Source organism: Pavona decussata, unplaced genomic scaffold (genome assembly GCF_977016875.1).
Source record: "Pavona decussata unplaced genomic scaffold, jaPavDecu1.1 SCAFFOLD_28, whole genome shotgun sequence".
In the NCBI taxonomy this organism is placed as follows: domain Eukaryota; kingdom Metazoa; phylum Cnidaria; class Anthozoa; order Scleractinia; family Agariciidae; genus Pavona; species Pavona decussata.
The window spans coordinates 2,892,979-2,918,057 of NW_028145451.1; the positions used below are offsets into that span (position 1 = coordinate 2,892,979).

Here is a 25,079-nt window from a genome sequence, read left to right on the forward strand (position 1 = left end):
ATTGATACAGAGTAAATATTATTCCTACTACTCGACATAATTTGAATTTCCTCTTCATAACTGTTCACAGAGTACGTAGTAGTAAAGGGTTCATATTGATGGATATATGTTTTCAGTATATCAGACACAGGCATAGTGGGCGGAAAAAGAAAATCAGACATAACATCACGTTTCTTTCAATATCAATTTTGTTGGCGTCCTGCACACCTTCCCGGAAGCCTTTTAAAGGCTAAGAGCTTAATACCACCGCTCATTGACGCGCTCATTTAATTTAGACAAAAGGTGCTTTCAATTTAATTAAAATCAGTTTGAACTTTTTTGGAAACTCTCCACGTCTCGTGGAAAGGCTTTTTGCACCTGGCAAAAATCCTCTCATTCGCGAGTCGTTATATCAAATATTTAAATGATATAACGACTCGTGAATGAGAGGATTTTTGCCAGGTGCAAAAAGTCTTTCCACGAGACGTGGAGAGTTTCCCAGAATTTCAAACTGGTTTTAACTAAATTGAAAGCGCCCTTTGTCTAAATTAAATGAGCGCGTCAATGAGCGGTGGTATTAAGCTCTTAGCCTTTCCTCCTACATCCCTCTCCATTTTCTACTACATGCAGTTAAAATTTCATCTAATAGGCCAGGGAACGTTAAAGAACCCACATCACCGAATACGTCAACAAAACTATCACTTTGTACTTTGTACGGACCTATGAATTTTAATGCCGAGTTCTGCGAGAGACTAGCACTAGAATGGTTACGTAGCAACAAGAGACCGCCATTTTTGTTTTGGAACAGGTCTTCGATCGAAAAAGCTACCAAGGAATTCAGAAATTCAGAATTCATCATGGCCCATACTGTAATTTCCGTAAAGCTTCCTCCAAATATAGATCCAACGAAAGCTAGGCTTGCATATGGAGACCGTGCACTTCCAAAATTGGTGAGTATTGTAGATTCTGCTTGGCGCGCGGTCAGAAGTTCGAATTTTTTAATATCCGAGTGCCGATCTTTTTTTTATGTTGTCATAAGAAATTGAGTTACTTTCATGATGTGAAGCTGATGTGAAGCTGATCACATGATTATTTTGATTCTATTCTAAACTTCAGCACCATTCTGGTGAAGTTTATATAGCACAGTGCTGTGGAGTCAACCAGTATTTGATAACAATAAAAAATTATTGGTTTAATATAATTTCTTATTATTAATTCAAGCTCGTTGTTATTTGATACATCTAGAACCGTGAGCTAAACAGCTTAGACCTTTTAACACGCCAGAGAGCACTGATGTCTCTTTGCGATGTGATGCACAATCCAGAATATATATCGGAGGGACTGCGAGTTGGTAAGCACAAGATAATCAAATTTTATTTCTATTGTATGAATTCCACAAAATATTAATCCTTATAAAGCTGAGCTGCAAGGCTTGGATGCAAGGTGCAACATTACACCTGGTATTGTGGAAAACTTATAAATTTCACCATTTGTCCACCCCAGAATTACATGGTGCAACACAAAAAGGAAGTCAATTTACATGTAATGCATTATCAATAGTGAACTTACACAACAGGATGGCTGGTGTAGGAAGTTGGGATATTGTCTGTGTGCCAACCAGCGTGACTGATAAACGTACAAAATTCCTGATTGTAACTTCCCACCTCTTGCTAGTATGCATTCAATGATCAGAAGGTGACTAACATGTCATTACGGCACCTTTCAATAACATACAGGCTCTGAACTTCAACACCAGCTAACAATTTACATGTTTTACTGCTGTCAATCATAAATATGGTGACAACCGACTGACCACAAAAATACAGAAAACCAATAACATGGATTGAAATCCAGTCCAATCACAGCACACGAACGTGACCTTTTTGACCCTGTTGAGCCAAATGTTTTTGTTTTCAAAGAGCTGGCTGCAACGATTGACAGCAGTGAAAAGCGTAACGGTTTTTATGTTATTGAAAAAGGCGGAGAGGTTACTGTTGAAAGAGGTTACTGTTGAAAGGCGCAGTCATGGGAAGATTTCCTTAGAAATGCATTGGTAATCAGGTGTCACTTTGGGTCAACAATGATATTTTGCTGTCTTCTCACCACAATCATAATAATTATGTTGCATAAGTTGGCTCATGCAGGCTGTATTAGCTGCTATGAGGAGGGTCAGGCCACTGCCATACAACTTGTAGTTGGAATCTTTGGCAACAATTTTTGGCCCACAGTCAATACTTTTGACCCCCCTCCCCCATGCTTGTCTTCCCCTCAACAAGTAAAAATTCATTCAAGAAAGTGAAACTTCAAGATAGACAGTGGTAATTTAAAAATTACTGTTAACAGAATCCAAGCCAAATGTAGTTTTTGTTTGCGATACAGAGGTTACTGTAGAATGGTGAATTTAATTACTGAGAATGTCTGCATACTAAGTTTGTTATTTGTTGCTCAATAAATCAAGTTAAATTTTTTTCTTGCGACATGATCATGATAGTACTTCTCATTGAGAATTAGGTAAAGTCACACTTACACGCCACATTGCAAAGGGGCTGACACGGCTGGAGCTACATGTATTTATATGTAACCCTGGGTTGCTGAAGCATGAAGCAACTAGGGGTATTGCTTAACCCCTTCCCCAACCCCGGATGGGATGCTAGTCCATCATACGGTTATCCCCAGCAGTATGTCACTGGTACCTATTTATACACCTGTGTGAAGAGAGACATTTGTGGAGTAAAGTTTCTTTTGTAAGGAAACCACACAGCAATGAAGAGACCAATCTTAAGCCTCGAACCAGTCCAACTCTCCAATTTTCCGACTGTAAGATCAAAAGACTGATGTGCTACACCACCACACCATCACAGTACCTCCAGAAATGGGGCATTTATTGAGATCATGCAGTCACACCTTTTTAGAGATACAGATTCCACTGAGTACCTATAAGCGAGGAGATAATTTGAGATATTGACAGTTTGATATTTTAGTTACCTTTCTGTATGTTGTTAAATTCCAGGTGTTGGTGCAAGTTTAAAGTCTCTGCTTAAAGACCCTGATGCTACAGTGAGACATAAAACAACTGAAGTGCTCAGTATAATTGCAGGTATGTACATGTATGCAGTCAATCCAAGTTCATGCACCAGTAAATGTAATCTCCTGTATCCCACCACCCCACCTGACTGATGGCTGGGACAATTGGTTGGGTTTAAGCAAGGAAAGGTTTCTGTGATTTTTTTCCTGAATTCTTGGTTCAACAAAGTTAGTCTTTTATTGCCAAATTGAGGACAGGGATTTTAGTGGGGTAATATTCACTTCAATTTTTTAAATTATTCTGATTGTGGAACAGAACAATGCTTCCTGGCTACACTCACATCTGACAGCTTTTGAAGTATGTGCCAGACAATTATGGCACACTTAATGTTCCAGCTGTGAAGAGGAGTTGGGGGTTATGGGGTTTAGACTGACGGGTTCATAAAAGTCTTCCATCAGCAAACAGTTAAGCCTATAAAGAATGCAAGGATAATTTTAACCCTGTAGTGAAACATCAGACCCCCTGGGGAGATTGCATATAAAAGTCTTGCATATACCTTTTAGAAGTTAAAATTTGTGGTTTGGTACCGCTTATGGTGTTAAAATCTAAAATAACTTTCGTCAGAGATATGGTGGTACCCTTTAAGGTACTGAGCCGAAAAAGATTTTAGGAAGTAAATGTCAGTCAACCAAATTGGTACCCCTTATGAGTAAAACATTGTTTGGACCACACCCACAATATAGAATTCTGGTACGTTTAGGGGTTCTTTTCAAAATTACCCCCCCCCCCCCCCCATCCTAGCCTAATTACATCCAATTGTTTACTGATGATACATGTATTGGAAGCTGAAGCTTACTGTAAACAATAGCTGCTATAACTAGGCTTTTACATGTATTAGTCTACCTACATGTATGGATAACAGCAACAGTGTTTTGACACTGAGTCATAGGAGGTGGACCATACCATGGGTAATACCACTATTCATCAAGCCAGTGAATAACCAAGTCCCATTTAGTCACTTTATCTCGGAGAAATTGGTGAAAACCTAACTTTTCTGGAAAATAATCCAAGACAGTGCTAGGAAGTGAATAGCAATATTGCTCTATGGGATTTGAGTAGCCAATTATTCAAGTTTGGTATTTATAGAATTATAATGTTTTAACATATATGTGAAATTTAAAACGTTCTGTTATCGCGATTGTAGGCCATGCAGTTGGTCGAGATGCATTTCTGGATCACAAAATGATTGTTCCATTGTCAGAGCTGGTAAGCTTAAAGAAAAAAGTTTGACTCTACAGTTCCAGAAAAATGTCCATCATGCCCTTAAAGAGGTTTCACCTTCCAGTGCCCCCGACCCCCCCCCCCCCCCCCCAAAAAAAAAAAAAAAAGAAAACAACAACAACAACAACTCTAATTTAGCATCATACTTTCCTAAAAAAATTTTGGCTTGTCCAGTTTACTAGCCTGCGAATGCAGACATATTTCCGGCTGTCACTTCTAGGCGGAGAGAAGCGACAGCCGGAAATACGTCTGCATTTGCATGCTACTAGTTTATATTTCCACCAACAAGTCCAGCCATCAAATATCGCATGGGTGCGATATTTGCACTTTAGCTCTTAAGAGGATTCTTTCCAAAGTTTCCTAGTGCTTTTCTGAGGTATTTGGTCCCTCTTGTCAATTGACTGCCTGTTTAAAAAATAGCTCTCTATGTACAATAACCTTCTCTTAGACTCGCTTACAAGTCAAGTTCAGAAATTTGTTTTCTTGCTCTGGTAGGAAAAAAAAAACAAGTTTTATTTCCTTTAGACAAGTTCTTGTACAGCTGTATGAGAAGATAAATTGCGCATATTTCATGAAATAGAATTTTGTTCAGAACAAGTGTTCTCCTGTTTGATTTCACTCTAATTTGTTCTTGCAAAATACAGTTTGATGACAATGTCTATCAGGCAAGAAGGAATTCGCACAGAGCAATTGAGATGTGTGTACACATGAGTCCAGGAACGGAAGGCGTGGTTGATGCTAAGCTTGTACCTGTGTTGGTTGGAAAACTCTTAAAAGAGGAAGATGAAATAAAGGTAACATAAATTATAGAAGTACAGTCAGCTGTACCTCCAAATTTGGGTGTCTGTCTACAAATGTCAGACTTTTTATCCCTTTCATTCCCATGGGAAATGTCGCAGTTTTGTTAAACTGTAAAGTCTGTGAACCCCTATACTAAATGACTTATAATAATAATTATTATACCAATTAAAAGGTTTTGTCTTGGGCATTTTATAAATCATTTCAGCAAAGATAAAGGAAGTAACAGATAACATTGAAAAGTGTCCAAAACTCACTTCTCATATACGTATACTCAACCTCGTTCCCAGGGTCTCTCCTCTTCGCGTCCCAGGGACGTGAAGAGGAGAGACCCTGGGAACGAGGTTGACGTATACTGGGTATTAACCCCTAAACTTTAGCTTAATTTGCAGATCTCAGTACATGCAGGTTTCTTCTTAAGTGTTGATTAATGGTCTTAAAAGAGTAAGACGAAAAAGTTACTAAAATATGTGGTTAATCATGTCTCGTACCATGCATGTACATGTATAGGAGGGGATAAGATTTATACTTCCAATGTGCAGATCTCTCCAAAATATACAGGATTATGTTTACAGATTGGCCCAATATTGAGCGCAATATTGGCCCAATATTGTGCTATATGGCACACTTGGGAGTGAAAGGGGAAGGATCCATGTCACGTTTCACAGAAATAAAAAAAACTTCACTAAATTTTAAAACGGTTATTTTACTAATGACAGCAAGGAGCAACAGAACATTTGTTCTGAAGGCAAAGGCATTTCGATGATTAAGGTGTTGCCAGAGACTTAACTTTACTGGGCCCAGTTGTTCGAAAGGCGATTAACGCTAATCCCCGATTAAAAGTTAACCGAAGTTTGTATCTCGCTCGTTAAAAGTGTTTTTAAAGGCTGATTTTTGGCATAAGTTAAAGATTAGTAATTAAACTCGGATCAAACTTCACGTTAACCCAGGATTATCTTAATCGGGCTTTGAACAACTGGGCCCAGGAGTGGGTGTTAATGTGCTATTAATACATGGAGAAGTTGATTTTGTCACTTTTATCACAGGAGCTGATCTTAGACACTCTTCATTACTGCATGACGATAGAAACCCAGTCGGCACTAGAAAGCGGGGCCATGGAAAGTTTCACAAAATTACTCGCTCACAAATCAGCCACTATTAGAGCTAAAGCCGCTAGAGATGTCATGGACTTAAGGTGAATACTTGTGATGCGGTACATTTTAACATTGTCTTGTTTTTGATAAGACAGTAGTTTGTGTGTTAAACAGTGGTGCGCAACGAGAACATTAATTTTATGCAAAATACTTAAAATGTTGTCTCCAGTGTTCCTAGATCGTAGCCTGTGAACAGGCAGAAGCGACGACGACGATGGCAGCGAAAACGTCAGCAAACAATAGTTTGCTCTGCACGTGCATTATAAACTTTGATATATTTCTTTGCCGTCCTCTGCAAAACACCAACGTGAAATGACCACATTTAAGGTTTTATAGGGAACGTGAACGCGTGATGATTAATTTTCATTTGTCTTTCTGAAGGTTAAAGCCGCCCCTACGACGTTAGCTTCTTGATAGTTCGGCCACATTGCACAAACTAAATGATGAGAAATTATTTCGAATTTATCGAGAAAACGAGAGTGTAATTTTTAAGTTCCGTTTTCGTTGGCGTCGTCGTCGTCTCCCTAAAGAAAGGAAGCTCCCTCCCTCCCTTTCTTTCTCATCCCCAGACCGCGCTTGGCTCGCTCCGCTTGCCGATTTTTCTCTTCCCGTATACCCCATTTTGGGAGCCTGTTCACAGGGTACCAAATTGTTGAGTATATGTTATAAGCTGTTACAATCGGAGCTGCTCGGATGCTTTAGCTTAGCAAGTTTTAGGAAACGGAATTTTATTTCTCAAATTAATAGAAGCTGTTGTTGGTTTTACGAATTTTTCGCATTTTTAAGGACACATTTGCCCCTTCGAAAACGAAAGGAATTAGTTTTCCAGTGTTAGGAAATTTTGAACTGACATTGCGCCGGAGAAAACTTTAGATTTCTGTGACACTAAATCCGAATTTCTTAGGCGATTATTAGGGTATCCGAACTATTCGTTGAGTGCCGTCGGGTAATGGAATAACTCGTTTATTTGCCGAATCTCGAAAAGAGTTTGAAGAACTTTGCAACAGTTCGAGTTAAGAATTTGAAAATAATTTAAATACTCAGGGGCTAGACAGCTGGCTAGACCATTAAGGACCTAAAATTTTCCAACCTGGAGATTCAATCGGATGCGTTGCGTTAGCGTCATAGCTTGAAAAGGTTAAGAACTCTGGTTGGACGATTGCGGAGCCTTTGTTGTTTATCAGATAGATTTATGCCGCAATTTCTTCAAACAACATTGCGATAAGTAACGTGTGCATGTAATGGCGTCGAGGGGGTCAAACTGTCTGACCCGTTTAAATGCTGCAATACCACAGGCAATCTTTGGCCAGTTTATCGAACGAGTATGTACTTTACAGGGCAAGTATTAGAAATAGTTATTATTACCACGTACGCTTTACGTCGATCTGCACAGACTAACTGCCTCTGGGCCACCGAAGATGGAGAGATCAATTTTTATTCCTGTTTTGTTTTATGCAGTTTTCCTTTGGATGGTAAGGACAAGGCAGTGGATGTAGGGGCCATGCCCGAACTGGTATCACTTCTGAAAGATGACGATACTGACGTCAGAGCGCAGGCTGCTGGTGCCATTATGACGTATGTGGAAAATAAATTATCATAAATTACCTTAGGGCCTGACTAAACCAAGAAACGTTGTTGAGAAAAAAGGGTTGCTTTGGATAGACTGTTTACAGTGCTTTTTCTGATGGTTGAGAGGCCTAGTTATGAACGCGTGTCACGTACATAGTGACTTGAGGATTTTTCTTTTTTTTTAGGATTACGATAACGACCAAAGGAAAGTATTCTGCAATTGAGGCAGAAGCAATTCCAAACCTCGTCAAGTTGTTAGGTGACCCTGAGAGTGAAGTTCGGCTAAACGCACTTAAGGTACGTGAACATTTGAAACAGTGGAAGAGTCAGTGAAACTATCGAATTTTTTCGGGACGCGCGTGGCGGGAGTAAGTGTGTACTCCTTCCGCGCGCTTTCCTGAAAGCTCACACCTTCGCTCAACGTGAAAGGAAAGACATTTTTGGGGTGTCAAATAAAGTTCAACTTTCTTTCATTAACATCGAAATTTTCCCTGTGTTATATTTTAAGGCCATCACAACACTAGCAGAAGCTCCAGTAGGCAGAACAACGTTATTGGCTTCAGTGAATGAGGTAATGTACATATGGGAATTAGTATACATATAGCGGCGGGGGAGTGGGGTGGGATATATTTATTTGCAGCATAAAATTATGCGTGTAGTTGTCGTACTTGCCCATACGTAGAGCTAGGCTCAAGGCTCAAGGCTAGTTTCCTCACTATCCGTAACGATCACTTCTGTTTTAAAGAAACGTACGGAAACTAGGTCATACAAGTTTGTTCAGTGAGCGACGGATGTTTTAGGATCAAATGGAGACCAACCTTATTACGAAAAAATTCAGATGCCTTAAAGAAGGGAGTAGCAGGCGTATGCGGAGAGGGTCCCCTCTTTTTTCTCAATTTTCTCGCTCCCCCCTCCCCCTCCCCCTCCCCCTCCCCCTCCCCGATTACGTCTGCTTACTGTGGTGCTGCTTCGGTGGGGAGTGGAAATGACTGTATGTTTTTTTTCAACAGAGTTGATAAGATAACTTGGCCACCGTAAAGAGATTCGAGAGCCAACGTTTCGAGCGTTAGTCCTTCCTCAGAGCGGGTTCGCTAACGCTCGAAACGTTCGCTCTCCTCACGGTGGCCAAAAGTTATCTTATCAACTCCGATGAAAAAACAAACAAACAAACAAACAAAAAAAAACAAAAAAAAAAAACAAGCAAACATATATTCGTTATCTAGAAGAGACCGTCTTAAAGCAATTCGCATGTCAAATTTTCTTATAATTATTTCTCGTCAGGTTAAGAAGCTTATTCATGATGACAACAGTCCAGCTGTCCGAAAGGCTGCCCAGATTGCTGTCCAAGTGATTACCTGGAAACCATGATCGGAATCTGACAAGCAATATTTTAAAAATAATAGGAAAAAAATCTGTATTTTGTAATATAGTTTCATCGTACAATCCAATAAATTCTCCTTGTATTAAAAATATTATACTGTAACTGGAAGTGAAACTTGTCAAAGTACTGATACAACGGACTGAAGGAAACGGCTTCACCCGAAACATAGCCTAATGTGAGCTACTGGCAAGGAAACATGTGACACAATGTAAATACAATTGATATAAACGAGGAAACATTCAGTGTTGTAAATAAGGATTGTTTTATTAGTTACAAGTACATTGTACTTAATTGTAGTATTACACAATACGTGAGATGGCAGCTGACAGCTAACCATTTTGAAATCAATGCTTTGCCCTAACTAATGTAGATCAGTGCTTAACCCGAAAACGCTGTTCCCTGCCAAAATGGAGCTTTATTCTCTCAGTTCTCTACCTATCAAATAATCTTCTGTTCTCGTCCACGTCAGGACTATGAGAGATTTAGAATATTAAATTGTGTAAACATCATAAGGTGCACAACCCTCGTTCTCTGACGACGCTGTCCGCCACCCAAAGTTCTATTTGCTTGGACCGTTGAAATGAAAACCACTGGAAAGTTTCCAAAGGATTCTAAAACGTTCTCAATCTAAAGCAGTTTAAAACAAATAAACACTGTCAATAGCTCGTTTCGCAGCCCTGCAAGTAAAGCCATGCAGATAAGACTGCCCTTTTTGACTTGGGTCACCCTTTTCTCTATGAATGAATTTTTTTTTTTTTTGAATGAATGAATGTTAGTTACTCGGGATGCCCTGAGGGCAGCCCGTATCTAAAATTGGTCTCGGCAGAGTTTAGAATAAATTAATGTGCAGATTTGAAGCTACCATGAAGAAAAACAAAAGATACCGCTCTCTCCCAGAAGGGATCAATTGTTCTGATTGTCTTCAACACAAACGGCCCAATCAAAATCTATTATCGGCGCGTATATCACGAGGGAGGGGACCCCCTCATCCCTACCTGTGTGACGTCAAATCATAATTTGATTTATTCATTAAACCTGGATTAAATTCTGCTCTCTCTTAGAAGGGATGTTTTTGTCCTATATTGTTTTTGTCCTAACATGTTTTACACTCAACTATACCGTTTTCAAAAAGAAAATTAACCCTTTTGGAGTGGTAATAGAAATAACAACTTCTAAGAAGCACTTGACAGTTAAAACGATGGAAATTGGAGAGTTCCTGGCGAAGGAATCGTGCTTCGTTTGACAGTTGTAGAACCACAATGCGAGGAGGAAAGGTCATTGATAAGCTAAAACACACATCACATCACTTTGTAGAATTGATGCTTAAACCTTACTGGAAATCCACTTCACAAAAAGATTAAAGGTTTGATTGTCAAATTTTACTAATAGTTTTCACTTAGGAAAACTTTTTGCCTGTTTCTCTTTCTGTTTTTTTTTGGGTGAAACGAAAACAATTTGTAATCTTACACTTTTATTGAAATTACTTAACCAGAATCGGAAAACATGAGTCAGGCGATGTGTGTAGTCATTACGTCGTAATGTCATTTCCGGTATAACGATAAGTAGCGTAACACAAGGGAATACTGCGACAACATCACGCTATATTTGTGACTCAAACTATTCCATTAGCTAGGATAATTTTAAAAACCTTCGAAGATAGAATGGGAATAAATGAGGCCACATCACGCATCTTCCATCAGGGGCATCTTGTATGTATATATAAAAAGAGTATACTACCCAACAGCGACGGTGGCGCAGGGGTGGTTCTCCCTTATGTATGCTCCAGGGGAGAGTTGATGACCAAAGGTAAATTGGCCACCGTAAAAGAGATTCGTCCGGTGCTGACGTCCCTTCGTCAGACCGAAGGGCTAGCGCTCAGGACGAAAGGCTGAAGCTCTAAACGTCAGCACGTACCCGAATCTCTTTACGATGACCAGCTTACCTTAAGTTATCAACTCCGTTAATAAATCCAACATTCCCAATAAAATGGTTTTCGACCTGTTTTGGTCTGGAAATAGTATCAAGGGATTTATGGGAGAGTGTTGAAAATAGGCATTCATTTGGTATTTAGGTTGAAAAATATGGACATCCGTTTGGGCGTCAGGTCTGAAAATCGTTAGTGGAAGGCACATATTTAAAGCTGTCCATATTTTTTTATTTATTCATAACTCCCAGCGAACCTGTTCACTCTCAACGTTTTCAGTACCTGAGAGCGTTTTGGCGACCAAGTCCGAGTTTCTACTATTCATTTTATTCGTGCTGAATCCGATTCAAAACGCAAAAAAACCTGGCCGCCTTTGCGCCTTTTGAGCTTTATTGTTTCGTAAGTGGCAAAAATCTCAGCATTTTAGATTATGCTAATCGATACTGAACTGTAAAACACTTCAATGTAAAGATATTTACTTACACAATGGTTATTCATGATTTTCGTGACAGATGAACTGTACCAAAAATTTATTCACCCATGCGCACCTCAGCTCAATCGGGTTTTTAAATTCTTAACGGACATTTCGTTTGCTGCTTTACGAACCGAAAGAACTTAAATTTGGAACGAAAGTTGGTCTCTGAAAAGTTAACCCATGCACAAGTCTCCCAAGTGTTTACCAGACTTTGCCTGGAACTTTAGCGGACAGTTTGAAAGATTTACCTGAAAGGTTTGAGGCATAAAGTAACAGTGAAGGCCGCGCGTAAGTGCAAGTCCAAGAGTTGTACAGTTGAATCCCGCCTGAGAATATTGGAATAGATCATGGCAATGTCTATTTAATAAGGGAGGAGGCTTCGATTTGGTTGATTAATCCAATATAGAGGTAAGTTGCTAACGCCGGGATGTCAACAGTTGGATTGCAAAGTTTTGCTGCTGTCCATAGCTCGTTTTAATTTTCTATCATGCTCTAAAGCCACGGAATTTGCTTCCCCCCTCCGTCTCCCCACAAGTATATCAGTTGCGCACCATGCACCGAGTAGCTTCAAGGTAAATTAAAAAGAGACGAACACAGGAAATCGGCCAGAACTCAGAACTCAGCGCGACATTCAAAGGCCCTAATGGTTTATAAATCCCTGAACGGCCTCTCTCGATCCTCGCTCCTCGCTCCATACACTTTCCGAGATTCTGTGAATAAACTAGCTATTCCATTGCCACGAACTAATTATCTTGGTAATAGTTTTCGCTATAGCGGTGCTGTTCTGTGGACTAGTCTGGGGTCCCTCAAAATGTGAGGCAAGCAGGATCTCTGGGTGAATTTAAGAGACTTTGTTATAATTACTATATTTTAACTAACTAAAGGCACGGCATTCATGGAAAACAGGCGTTTTATTAGTAAGCGATTGACATGATATGTGGTGATAGCAATTAGAATATTTCAGTTAGAATGTTTTTTTTGCATTGGGTTATATATCTGTAACCTGATTGAATCAGTCCGTGGATAAATAAAGATTATATTATGTTTATTTAAAATAATTTCATTGTTTACTGTTTAACTTGTTCTTAGACAGTCAAAGTCGTTTTTGAAAACGCCGATTATAGGGAAAGATTAATTAACTACAGTGTGTTCACCGCCAATTGCTTGTATTAACGTGTACTTTGGGTATCTTGATTAAAGATTCAGTAACGATTGAAACTTCCAATTTTCCAGAACCTATATTTATAAAGTTACAGTTAGTAGTCAGCACCAAGAAATGATATTCGTTAATATGGAACCATATACTCTTAAAGAAGATTATTTCTTCATGTTTCTTATAGTCGTTTATTTACTCTTTGCTTTAGATAATACGCTGCTGTAAATCTCGAATCAAACAACCTCGTCCACCTACAAAACAATAAAAAAGTACCGTGATTTTACACTCGGAAGAGACTTGAGTGATGGCAAAGGTAAGTAAATTAATTTAAGTAAGTAAGTAACTTAATTTGGGTGGTTTCAGTTGTTTGTTCAGTTATTCTTAACCAAGGAAAATGCCTTTTGCTAGGCCAGCTCCGAAAACTTTTTACTCCACGATGATTTCACTAATAGTATCTTAAAACCCATTCACTCATGCTGCCGCCTCTAACCGCTCGGGACCAGGCTTCTTGCGCTTTTGTGGGATCATCAATTTTAAGATCCTCAAAGACTCAGGGGCAGCTAGTCGGGAGGAAGAAATTTTCGTTGTTTACAACAACAACAACCGCTGTTGTGTAAACTTTCGCCCACGGAAATCCTTTCCTGTCCACTTACTGCCCCTGGGTTTCCGAGGATGCAATTTTAACTACATGACCAACAAGGTTCAAGCCTGAATTTTTTTCAGGCTTCCTTTTCGCAACTGCTGCGGTTGCGTACTAACTGTGAGGATCTTTCTTCTATTTGATCTTTCATCCGCAGTTCAAAATATATGTTTCATATATTTACATTCAAAGTTAACCAGTTGATACAAACCATGCTTAGATGAGAGCGATCATCGGATGGATCAGACCAGGACTACATCCGAAGAATTTATTTAGCCCCTCCATGGACCCTTGTTCTTGCCAAAAATGTACTCTTTCTTTTTAGACACAAGGGACATTCATACGAGATATAGATGTATAAAGAGGGTCTCAGTGGGGGAGGGAGGGGGTAGCTTTGACGGTTGACGGTTAAACAGTTTTACCGATTTCGACGGTTAACGGTTAAAGTTTGGGGAACATGTATCTGGGAACATGGAAATTGGAAATTGGAAATTGGGAGGTAGAAGTCCGGGATGGGCAGCTAAAATAGTGAAATTTGAAAGACCTTGAAACTATTTGATGGCTAACAATATCTGCTTTTAATTTGACGGTTGACGGTAAAAATTGCCCTTTTTGACGGTTGGCGGTTAAATTTAGGCTGTTTGACGGCTGACGGGTAACTCCATTGAGGCCCTCCCTAAATGCATCGAAAAATTAACAGTTAGACCATGGCTTATCTTAGCTGAGGTAATTAGGGCGTCTTTCTTAAGCCACGACTTAATTTAGTTGCTCGTAAAAATGACAAAAAACTTCGCAACTTACCAAAACATCATAAGAGAGATTTAGAGTCGCTTTTATACGAAACGTCAAACGAGAGATTCGCGTTTATGTTTTCTTGGAAAAATGAGTACACCAATGACAGTAGCAGTGTAAAATATTTTGGCCTTTGATGCTAACGCAGTTATTTTATTGAGAAACTGAAAATAGCGAGTGATAAATGTGAACAAACATGGTCTAGTGGTCATTTTTGACGTAATTCTAATTCTCTCCATTATTACTATACTGCGCGTACGTAAATGTTTACCGTGATGACCTGGTAACCAGTTTTTTTGGCGGGAAAAACGCCAGCGAGCGCGCCGCACTGCTCGCGCTCCAAAAAAAAAAAAAAAAATTAACAACAACAACAAAAGACCGTTAACGATTCACGTTTACCTCAACAACCAAGGACCAATTAATGGCAAAGACAAGCAAACAGAACCAAATGGGTGCAAATGGTCTTTTTTTGCAAAGAAAACCATACAATGTAAAATGTTCGATGATCCAAAAACATCTACGGTGGTAAGTTTTTTTTTCCTTTCTGAGACGGTGTGTTTTCCGTCGTTTTCCTGCAAACAATGGCACATTTTGATATTCTTGGCGGCCTTAATAACTTAATTTCCCTTGTGAAAATGGCCAAAATGAGCGTTTTATTGATACCTCGCAAAGATCCCAGCAAAAAAGGGGGAAAAAAGGCGAAACGGGAAACGGTACTGAATACGAAAAATCCAACAGTAACTGTGGTGTCGCAGTTTTTGATATCCATAATTTACCTCAAAAAATGGTTTGTGCGAATGCCCGAAAAACGACAGCAAAACAAGAAGATGGCATTTGTCGCTTGAAAAACAAAGGCTGTACATAGTTGAAGTGAGCACCACAATTAGAACTAGAGAAAGTGTTGCCTTTGTAATGACATCTACAAACGGTTAGACTTCTAGTTTTCTCGTATAAGGACAATAAACCACATGCAGGTCCCGTTACCCACACACACACTGCTCGAAAAGATTAAGGGACGTAGTCCCTGGTGTGGTGGTGGTCTATCTCTATATCTGATTTCATCTTTCTTTCACATTCACGCGTGGGTTGGGTGGGTGGATGAGACCAGAACGTGGATTAATATCAGCTGCCAGTGGCGGCTTTACATGCTGACGTCCGATCTCACTCCACAGAAGAATTCTAAACCGCCATCAGATTATGTGATATGTGCGGTCTGTTTGTATATATATCTGAGAGTTTGTTTACCAAAAGAGGTGGAATCTGACTTAGATTAATCAAATCTTCAGTTTTCGTGGGTAGGGAAATACGCTATCAGAAACTGTCTCAGGAGTGACGCCCAGCTTCCAGGGATAATGCTGAAAAGAGTGCGCAGACGTACTATTTTGAAACTGGGACTAAGCAATAAACTTTCATTGCTGATTGAATTATTTTTCTTTTAGCTGAAAAGAAATGAGCAAAGGATTCCGAAATCCAGACTATGTTGACAGACTACGTTGGCATAATGCATATACAAATGTAAGTCCTTTTTGCCTTATTGCTAGACTGTTAATTGTCAGTTTTCATTCACTGCCTCAACCGATGATAAAGCTACATACCAGACTATAATGTAGATTTCTCTATTATGATTGTTAATGTTATTAATCCTTGAATTGTAATCGGTCAAGAACTCAGTCATTGACTGCAAATGACTAGAATAAACTATATTATTATTATTATCATTATTATTACCACTATTTCTATTATTATTTTACATGTATACATACCTATAGGGCCGAGGCGGCGTTGCATAGTGTTTAGGGCGCCGGACTTCCCATCCGGAGGTCCCGGGTTCAAGTCCCGCTCTGACCACTTGGATTTATTTCACGGTAGCTCCGTTTTCAAATCCAAGACCACGCTTTGTAAACAGGACGAGTTCTTAACAAATGTTATGTTCTGTTTGTGTATTTATTTAACAGACTTATAGTTTCCCCGATTGGCGTTACAGTGCTGAATACTTCGACTCTAAAATAAACTAATTAATTAATTAATTAATTAATTTGTTTATTCATGTTTCCCTAACACGTCGTCTTTTCGTTATCCTGGGGCCTTACTGTATCGTATCTCTATCCTGCACGACCACTTGTCCAAATTTGTCGTGAGCTATCCTGTCAGCATTTCGTCTATGATCATCTTGTGTGGGCAGGGTGCTTGCAGACCCCCTTTTCGCTTAAGATCCCTCATGGGTTAATCAATCCGTCGAAGGCGAGCTACAATAGGGGTATGGAGTAGGGATTGGGTCGAGACGCTTTCGCCTGGTCCCAATCTTCCTCGTCCCAATTTTCCGATGCGTGTTACCACTACACAAACTTCGAGAGCAATTAAAATAATAATAACAATAATAATTATAATAATAATAATAATAATAATAATAATAATAATAATAATAATAATAATAATTATCATGATCATCGTCACTAGCTATATATTGATTTACGTATTTATTCATTTATTCTTTATTATTTTGCTTTCCGAAGGTACTCAAGTATTAACCCAGGGGAAACGAACTTGTGATGACGCATATATAGCATGAGAAGAAACACCAAGAATCCATATGGATGAGCCATATATGAAGTGGGATTCAAAACAGGTATACTATTCTTATTTTAGTGCTGCTTTTAACCGAGCTCGGGAAATTTAGCATAAACTAAGGCAACAAACAACCCCCAAGATCTTTATTAACCAATAATTTTTACCTTTTCAGGTTGACCTTCACGAAAAAGGGCTACTTTCCACAACACTTGCAAGGTAGATATTAGAGGTCAGTATTAATGTTTTGCGGAGAACAACCACTAAATCACTGTATCTTAAGTGCGCAATACACTGAAGGAGGAAGGAATAACGAAAAGTCTTTTCAAAAGAACCACGGCTGGACCGGCGAAACACATGAAACCAACGGCACGTTTTTACCTAGCACAGTAAGTTTAAGGCTGCAACATCTCTTTCGACGGAGCCAAACTCCATAAATAAACTATAACTAAAAAAAAAAAAATAGTATCAAATACGAAAAGGTGGCCAATAGTTGCCAATCACGTGACCCCAAGCTGGGTGGAGGGTTTCGCGCGTTCCACTTGGTGCTTGTCTTACTTTCGCGCTTCCCGAGGCCCGTATAGTTGTGATGATCAACCCATCCCGGTCTGCCGTATGCACTCAACAGGCATTGCACACAGGTACAGTAGTCAACTCAGTTGAATACAGGCCGGATTATACCGGCAACTAACTGTACCGTGACCTGTTAGGGTGACAGGCAATATACTGGGTCGCTGTGTGAGAGTTCATGGCTGGTTCCAGAGGACCGTCTGTATTCAAGCGGGGGTCAAAATTGTTTTCAATTTTCGCGGAAACCAAATTACCTAAGCATTAGTTTTAAATTCATCTTGCGGTTCTTGAGAAGGAGTTGTTGCTTTGCAATAGAAGGGACTAAAAAACACTATTTATGGAACACGGGATATCAAATGAATTCCATTGATCCACGAAAATATGTGATACCATTTTAATAGCCTCACTCAAAGCCACAAAAAAAACTGCTTAACGTAAACGAAATTTATTTATGGATAAACGAGTTCCACTGATCTGCAGAAAAATGCGATACAGTTCAAATGGCTTTACTTAAAAGGCCAGGATGTTAACTAAAACAAGTTTCGTTATGACGTAGAACCCGTTCTCGACTGACTGGGCTATAGAGCCCCATGATTTATTAACAGCCTGCCTTTACAGATTATAGATATATTGGGGGATATCTAATGCTTCACAGGTATGTCTACCAAAATTAATAAAACTAATTACGCGGCTGCAAGAGTCTTAATCAATAGTATTTAATTTCCTTTGCAAAGAAGGAATTTCCTTTACAAGGTTCATGTCGACATAATTTTAGGAAATACGAATCACATTAACTCTCAAGAGTATTAATGAAATTGAATTACGGAAAATTATTGTACTATGCAGAAGAATAAAAAGAAAAAGAATTGAAAAATTAAAAAAGCTCAAATAAAAAAACCCGCCAAGGTTATATTAAGAATTATGTATTATTCAGTCAAAGACACTGAACTATACTCGAAAAAAGGATAACCGAGGGGCCCCAGTAAGTCGGTCGACACTCACACTTTCCGATTTCTAGTTCGATGATTTGCAGCAAGGCTAAATGTGATTAAATCTGACGGCATACTTTAATCCTGGTGAATGAATGAGAATGATGTATTATTCAGTGAATAACACTGACCTATACTCGGAAATAGGATATCCGAGTCCTCCTATGAGGAATCGAACTTAAGCCCCTACGATTACTTATTCGAAAACTCTACCACAGAGCTACATGTGATTAAATCTGATAGTATACTATAATCCTGGTGTCTGAATGAAAATGATGTATTATTCAGTGAATGACACTAAGCTATACTCGGAAACAGGATATCCGAGTCCCCCTATGACGAATCGAACTTAAGCCCCTACGATTACTTATTCGAAAGCTCTACCACAGAGCTACATGTGATTAAGTCTGATGGTATACTATAATCCTGGTGTATGAATGAAAATGGTGTATTATTCAGTGAATGACACTGACCCATACTCGGAAACAACATATCCGAGTCCTCTTATAAGGAGTAGAACTGAAGCCCCTCTGATTGCTGTTACTCAAGTTTTACAACGGAGCTACATATGATTAAATCTGATGGTATACTATAATAATGGTGAATGAATGACATTGATGTATTATTCAAACAGGATATCCGAGTCCTTCTATAAGGAGCCGAACTGAAGCCCCTCCGATTACTCGTTCGGAAGCTCAACAACAGAGCTACACGTGTTTAAATGTGATGGTATATTAGAATCCTGGTAAATAAATGAGAATGTTGTCTTATTCAGTGAATGACAGTAAGCTATACTCGGAAACAAGATATCGGAGTCCTCCACTGAGGAGTCGAAGTTTAGCCCCTCCCATTAATTGTTTGGACGCGCTACTACAGAACTACATGTGATTAAATCTGACGGTATAATACAATCTTGGTAAATTAAAGAGAGAATGGTGTGTTGTTAAGTGAATAACACTGAGCAATACTCGGAAACAGGATATCCGAGTCCTCCTTTGAGGAGTCGAAGTTTAGATTACTTGTTCGGAAGCTATACCACAGAGCTACAAGTGATTAAATCTGACGGGATGCTAGAGTCCTGGTGAATAAAAGAGAAGAATGCATAATTCAGTTAATGACACTAAGCTACACTCGGAAATAGGATATCCGAAAGCTCCTATGAAAAGTCGAATTTCTACCACAGAGCTACACATGATTAAATCTGATGGCATGGTATAATCCTGGTGAAAATGAATAGCAATGATGTATTATTCAGTGAAAGACATCCACACTGACGTATACTTGGACAAGGGACATCCAAGTCCTCCTATAAGGAGTCGAACTGAAGCCCTTCCGATTAATGACACTGAGCTAAACTCGCAAATAGAATATTCGAGTACTCCTATGAAGAGTCGAACTTAAGCCCCTCCGATTACTTGTTCGGAAGCTCTACCACAGAGCTACACATGATTAAATCTGATGGTATATTATAATCCTGGTGAATGGATAGCGATGATGTATTATTCAGTGAAAGACATCCACACTGACCTATACTCGGAAACAGGATATCCGAGTCCTCCTATAAAAAGTCGAACTGAAGCCCTTTCGATTACCGACACTGAACTACACTCGGAAAAAGGACATCCGAGTCCTCCTATAAGGAGTCGAACTGAAGCCCTTCCGATTAATGACACTGAGCTACACTCGGAAAAAGGATATCCGAGTCCTCCTATAAGCAGTCGAACTGGAGTCCATCCGATTACTAACACTGAGCTACAGTCGGAAAAAGGATATCCGAGTCCTCCTATAAGGAGTCGAACTGGAGCCCATCCGATTACTAACACTGAACTACACTCGGAAATAGGATATCCGAGTCCTCCTATAGGGAGTCGAACTGGAGCCCATTCGATTACTAACACTGAGTTAGACTCGGACAAAGGTCATCCGAGTCCTCCTATAAGGAGTCGAACTGGAGCCCATCCGATTAATGACACTGAACTACACTCGGAAATAGGATATCCGAGTCCTCCTATAAGGAGTCCAACTGAAGCCCATCCGATTACTAACACTGAGCTACACTCGGAAAAAGGATATCCGAGTCCTCCTATAAGGAGTCGAACTGGAGCCCATTCGATTACTAACACTGAACTACACTCGGAAATAGGATATCCGAGTCCTCCTATAAGGAGTCGAACTGGAGCCCATCCGATTAATGACACTGAGCTACACTCCGAAAAAGGACATACAAGTCCTCATATAAGGACTCCAACTGAAGCCCATGCGATTACTAACGTTGAGCTACACTCGGAAATAGGATATCCGAGTCCTCCTATAGGGAGTCGAACTTGAGCCCATCCGATTAATGACACTGAGCTACACTCCGAAAAAGGACATACAAGTCCTCATATAAGGACTCCAACTGAGTCTAACACTGAACTACTAACGTTGAGCTACACTCGGAAATAGGATATCCGAGTCCTCCTATAGGGAGTCGAACTTGAGCCCATCCGATTACTAACGCTGAGCTACACTGGGAAATAGGATATCCGAGTCCTCCTATAACTGGGAGTCGAATTGGAGCCCATCCGATTACTAACACTGAGCTACACTCGGAAATAGGACATACAAGTCCTCCTATAAGGAGTCCAACTGAAGCCCATCCGATTACTAACATTGGGCTACACTTGGAAATAGGATATCCGAGTTCTCCTATAAGGAGTCAAACTGAAGCCTTTCCGTCCGATTTACTGACACTGAACTACCGCTCGGTTATAGGACATTTGAGTACTCCTATGAATTGTCGAACTTAAGGCTCTCCGATTACTTTTTCGGAAGCTCAACGACAGAGCTACATTTGATTAATTCTGATGGTATACTATAATCCTGGTGAATGAATGGTAATGATGTATTATTCAGTGAAAGACATCCACACTGCCCTTTACTCGGAGACAGGATATCCGAGTCCTCCTATAAGGAATCAAACTGAAGCCCTTCCGATTACTGGCATTGAGCTACACTCGGAAATATGTTACTCCTATAAAGAGTCGAATTCGACTTGTTCGGAAGCTCAACGACAGAGCTACATATGATTAAATCTGATGGTATACTATAAGACTTGTGAGAAAATGAAAACGATGTATTATTCAGTGAGAGACACTGAGGCATACTCTGAAAAATGAAATCGGAGTCGATTTCTACGTTCATATTTTCTACCACTGAGCTTTACAGGAGACGCACAATAGCTAAGGCTATTAAACTACTGAAGTTTATTGGACAAACATCCCGTATACTGCCTTGGATTTGAATGTTAATTTGTGGCATATCCGTAATGGAATAAATATGATGGTCTACTTTAAGGCTTTTGAATGAATGAGAATGATGTATTAATCTGTGAGTGACTCATTTTGTCCGGATTCTAGCTTGGGACACAAGTATGGAAAGCTGTACTTTCGTTAGTCGATTACTTTGTAATTCTTGCATTTCTTCACAGTGTCACTTAGTACCCGAAATATTAAGGCAGCAGCATGTCTTTTTATGGAAGGAAACGCTAAACTGTGATAGGGAGGTTGGACAATAGTTGCCAATCACGTGAGCTCAAACTGGGGGGATATATTCTTACAATTTCTTCACCCATCTGAGTTAACAAGCCCGGAGCTGATTAAATGGCACGTTTCCTGCTGTTTTTTTTCTTCTGTACGTCATTTATTTGCTGTTGTAAGTCTTAAGTGTTAACGATCAAGTATGCACTCGTTCGTAATTTACTGACGGAAGTCTGATTGTTTTGTAGGTTTGTAGAGTATCACGTTTCCTTTACAGTAACACTGAGTGAGATGCCTCTATCCATCATTAGTAGACATATCTCCTGAGATAACAAACAAGATTTGCAAGGTATGTTGCTATGGTTTGCTGTCATCTTCCGGCCGTTGAGTCGACCATGGATCTGCGCTATGTACCCTGGACTTTCTGAGCGGCACATTTTCTTAGCTTGTTGAACTTGATATTCAACCAAATAGTTTTCTTGTAGTTCTTGAGTTGGTAGTTCCTATTCTGAAGTGTGTTTAATGAATACAAGCCTATCAGTCTTAGTCGTAGTATCAAAATCTCTTAACGTATTAACAGTATATCCCCACTTAATTCTTCCATAACCGCCCTATTTAATGGGAAATTTATTGGGAAAATATAGACTATTCTCCTCCTCTTCAGGGAAGACTACTCCAGATAGGTATGACTACCTCAACTATCCGCGGAGTTACTATCATAGAAATCCGAGGGAAAGCTGACGAAGGATGGATGAGTGTTTTCTTCTGATCAGTGTGAACTATCATGAAGGAGTCACTGTTAGTAAGCAGTTATCGCCATCGGCTCTCTTGAAGGTTAGTTGGGGTTAAGTGTACTTCCTCACTTATTTAACTATAAGGTATGCACAGCTCAAAAGAGTGTGACTCTTGTTTCGTTGGATTTTGAGAAGAGTATTATAGCAAGTTTAGATACCGTTTTTTCTCGATTAAACGCCCCGAGGTTTATTACAAAATCAGCAGTTTTGGTCCTGCCTTTGAAAACAGGCATTCCTGAATCGAGGTCCGGCGTTTATTGATAAAGTGCAGTCTTCTGACGTTTTTTCAGGCTAATTTCTTATTACCCTCCTCGGAGACCGAGCGGCAGGTAGCCAAGAGGTAGGACGATTTTTCCCTTCGTCCCGCCTTGACAAACTTCCCGTTGGTCTCCGAGGATGATTATTACCCAAACTTACAGCATTACATACGGCGAGTGTATGTTGCAATCAAGATTTGTAACAAACAGAAAATAAACAAGAAGGATCTTCAAGGCACAGCTGTGTTGAAAGAACATCGGCCTGGGAAAGCTTCCCAAAGGACGCATAACACAAGAAGGAGCGTTTTTCATGCGATCAGCAATACCACGTGAACGAAGATTGCTATGTTTTATTTTTGTACAACATCCATCCTAGCTATGCCAATGCAGCATAACGTACTGGTATGCTGTAGCAGTGCTATTCAAGAGAATATACTGGACCGCAAATAAACAACGGGACCTCGATCAAACGCTCCCGGCGTTTATTTAAAAACTATCAGTTTTGACCCGACGTTTATACGAGGCCGGCGTTCTGAATCGAGAAAATACGCGCGTAATTTTAGTGTTAAAAGAGGTTTTTTTTCCAGTGAGCGAGTATTGGAGAAGGGTAGAGATTTGTGCCGTTTTTCGTCTCAATTGGGAGAGGGTCTGGAAAATGGTCTAAAACAGTTTCATGGTTTGGCAGAACATGTTTGTAAGAAATAAGATCTCATGTTATAAGCCTGGTGAATAAATGATGTATTAATTTTTCAGTCAGTGACACAGGCATACTATCAGTCTAATAAAACTCTTGATCGTCTTATACTCGTATGCTGTATAGCAATAAAGTTAAACGTTAATGGATGCATTAATTATCAATTAACAATAATCAGACTTACAAATCAATTCCGATTCTACTTCTTACCTTTTAGGGTGTTTTCTGTGGTTGAAGTCTCACGAAGTTTTTGAAGCTGGAGTTTATCCGAGTGAAAACGGAACAGCAAGAATCTTCAGCCAGCCTTCACTCTACATCATTGGTTAAGAATCAACACCGAATGTCTTTAAATCTCAAGACGAAAATGGCGTAGCCTGAACATTGATATTCCATAATCAGATTATTTCCCATCACTGCGAAATAACATTGCGTGAAGACCACCGAGTGGTGATTACGACTGCTACGATTACTTTGGCCGTGAGGCGTTTGGCTACAACGACAGTGAGCAAACATCGATAAAGGGACTTTTTTTCCTCTTTGAAAATGAAACAACTTTAGTTACTTTGCTATACAGTAGATCTATAGGTGAAACTTTTGGTTACCTGACAACAGTTTGTGCCTCGATCATTCGTTGGCACCCTGAATTCGCGTAAATATTTCATGAATTTAAAAAGAAAGGCCTTTTTATTAGGCTGAGTTAGCGTAATTTCCTGGACCCTATTTTCCTGTATCTCACTGAACCATTGTAGGATTTAACGTACATCCATGTTTTACAATGATCTCGCCTATCGATAAGCGTTTTCACCACTAGATTTAGTTCGTCTTAGGCTACCAATTTTTCGACTGAATTCAAAACATAAAATGAAGGGCAAGAAAATATTTACAGAAATCCTCATTATTTAAGTTCAAACACTAAATTTTAAAGGGATTAAAATGAAATAAACATTAAACTAACACTAAAAATGAAAAGTATGATAAAAATAATAATTTAAAACTAATTTTAAAAGTCTAATTTCAAAATTAAAATGTCCATTTATCCTGCCGAGCCCGGCACACCTTTGTATATTAATGGTTCTTTTAAGTATGGGGTCTTAAAGTTTAATGTGGATTCCTGTAAAAATTGGTTGTCCTGTGTCTTGCTGATTTAGCTGACTTGTTAAATACTGTACCAGTTAAAAAGGTTTACTGCGTTGGCCTATTTCCGAAGAAATCAGTCAGCCTTTGAACTCGTTGATTGATATGGTGACACTTCAAAAAGTTTCGGTTGTTGTTGCTAACGAGAAATTATATGTACGTAGAGCTATACAACTAAAATAGAATAATGTACTTGTTAACTTTCGTGATATTATTCTGTGTAAGGTAGATGTGCAACATTTTTAATGAAGTGAATTTAAAATTAATAAAAATGTTTTCGACCACTGTAACTTGGGTAGCAGTCATTTCCGGGAGCACACATGCGATCAGTCAATATCAAATAAAATGCAGCTATTTAGCAACACTAGCCTGCAGAACAGGCGT

General features: G+C 39.4%; 1 protein-coding gene across 1 annotated transcript; it reads left to right on the forward strand.

Moving 5' to 3' along the window:
• Positions 1–755: 755 nt before the first annotated feature.
• Positions 756–9,535, forward strand: LOC146485121 (radial spoke head 14 homolog). The gene is made up of 10 exons (XM_085103762.1): positions 756–929; positions 1,225–1,330; positions 2,990–3,076; positions 4,209–4,270; positions 4,930–5,079; positions 6,130–6,278; positions 7,696–7,812; positions 7,992–8,103; positions 8,315–8,377; positions 9,088–9,535. The coding sequence occupies exons 1-10, from the start codon at positions 837–839 to the stop codon at positions 9,172–9,174; spliced, it is 1,026 nt and encodes a 341-aa protein (XP_084959888.1). The 5' UTR covers positions 756–836; the 3' UTR covers positions 9,175–9,535.
• The last annotated feature ends 15,544 nt before the right edge of the window (positions 9,536–25,079 follow it).

Coding starts and splice junctions, on each gene's coding strand:
- LOC146485121 (XM_085103762.1), top strand. CDS start 837: ATGGCCCATACTGTAATTTCCGTAAAGCTTCCTCCAAATATAGATCCA. Junction 7,813..7,991: donor GCTGCTGGTGCCATTATGAC/GTATGTGGAAAA, acceptor CTTTTTTTTTAG/GATTACGATAACGACCAAAG. Junction 8,378..9,087: donor TATTGGCTTCAGTGAATGAG/GTAATGTACATA, acceptor ATTTCTCGTCAG/GTTAAGAAGCTTATTCATGA.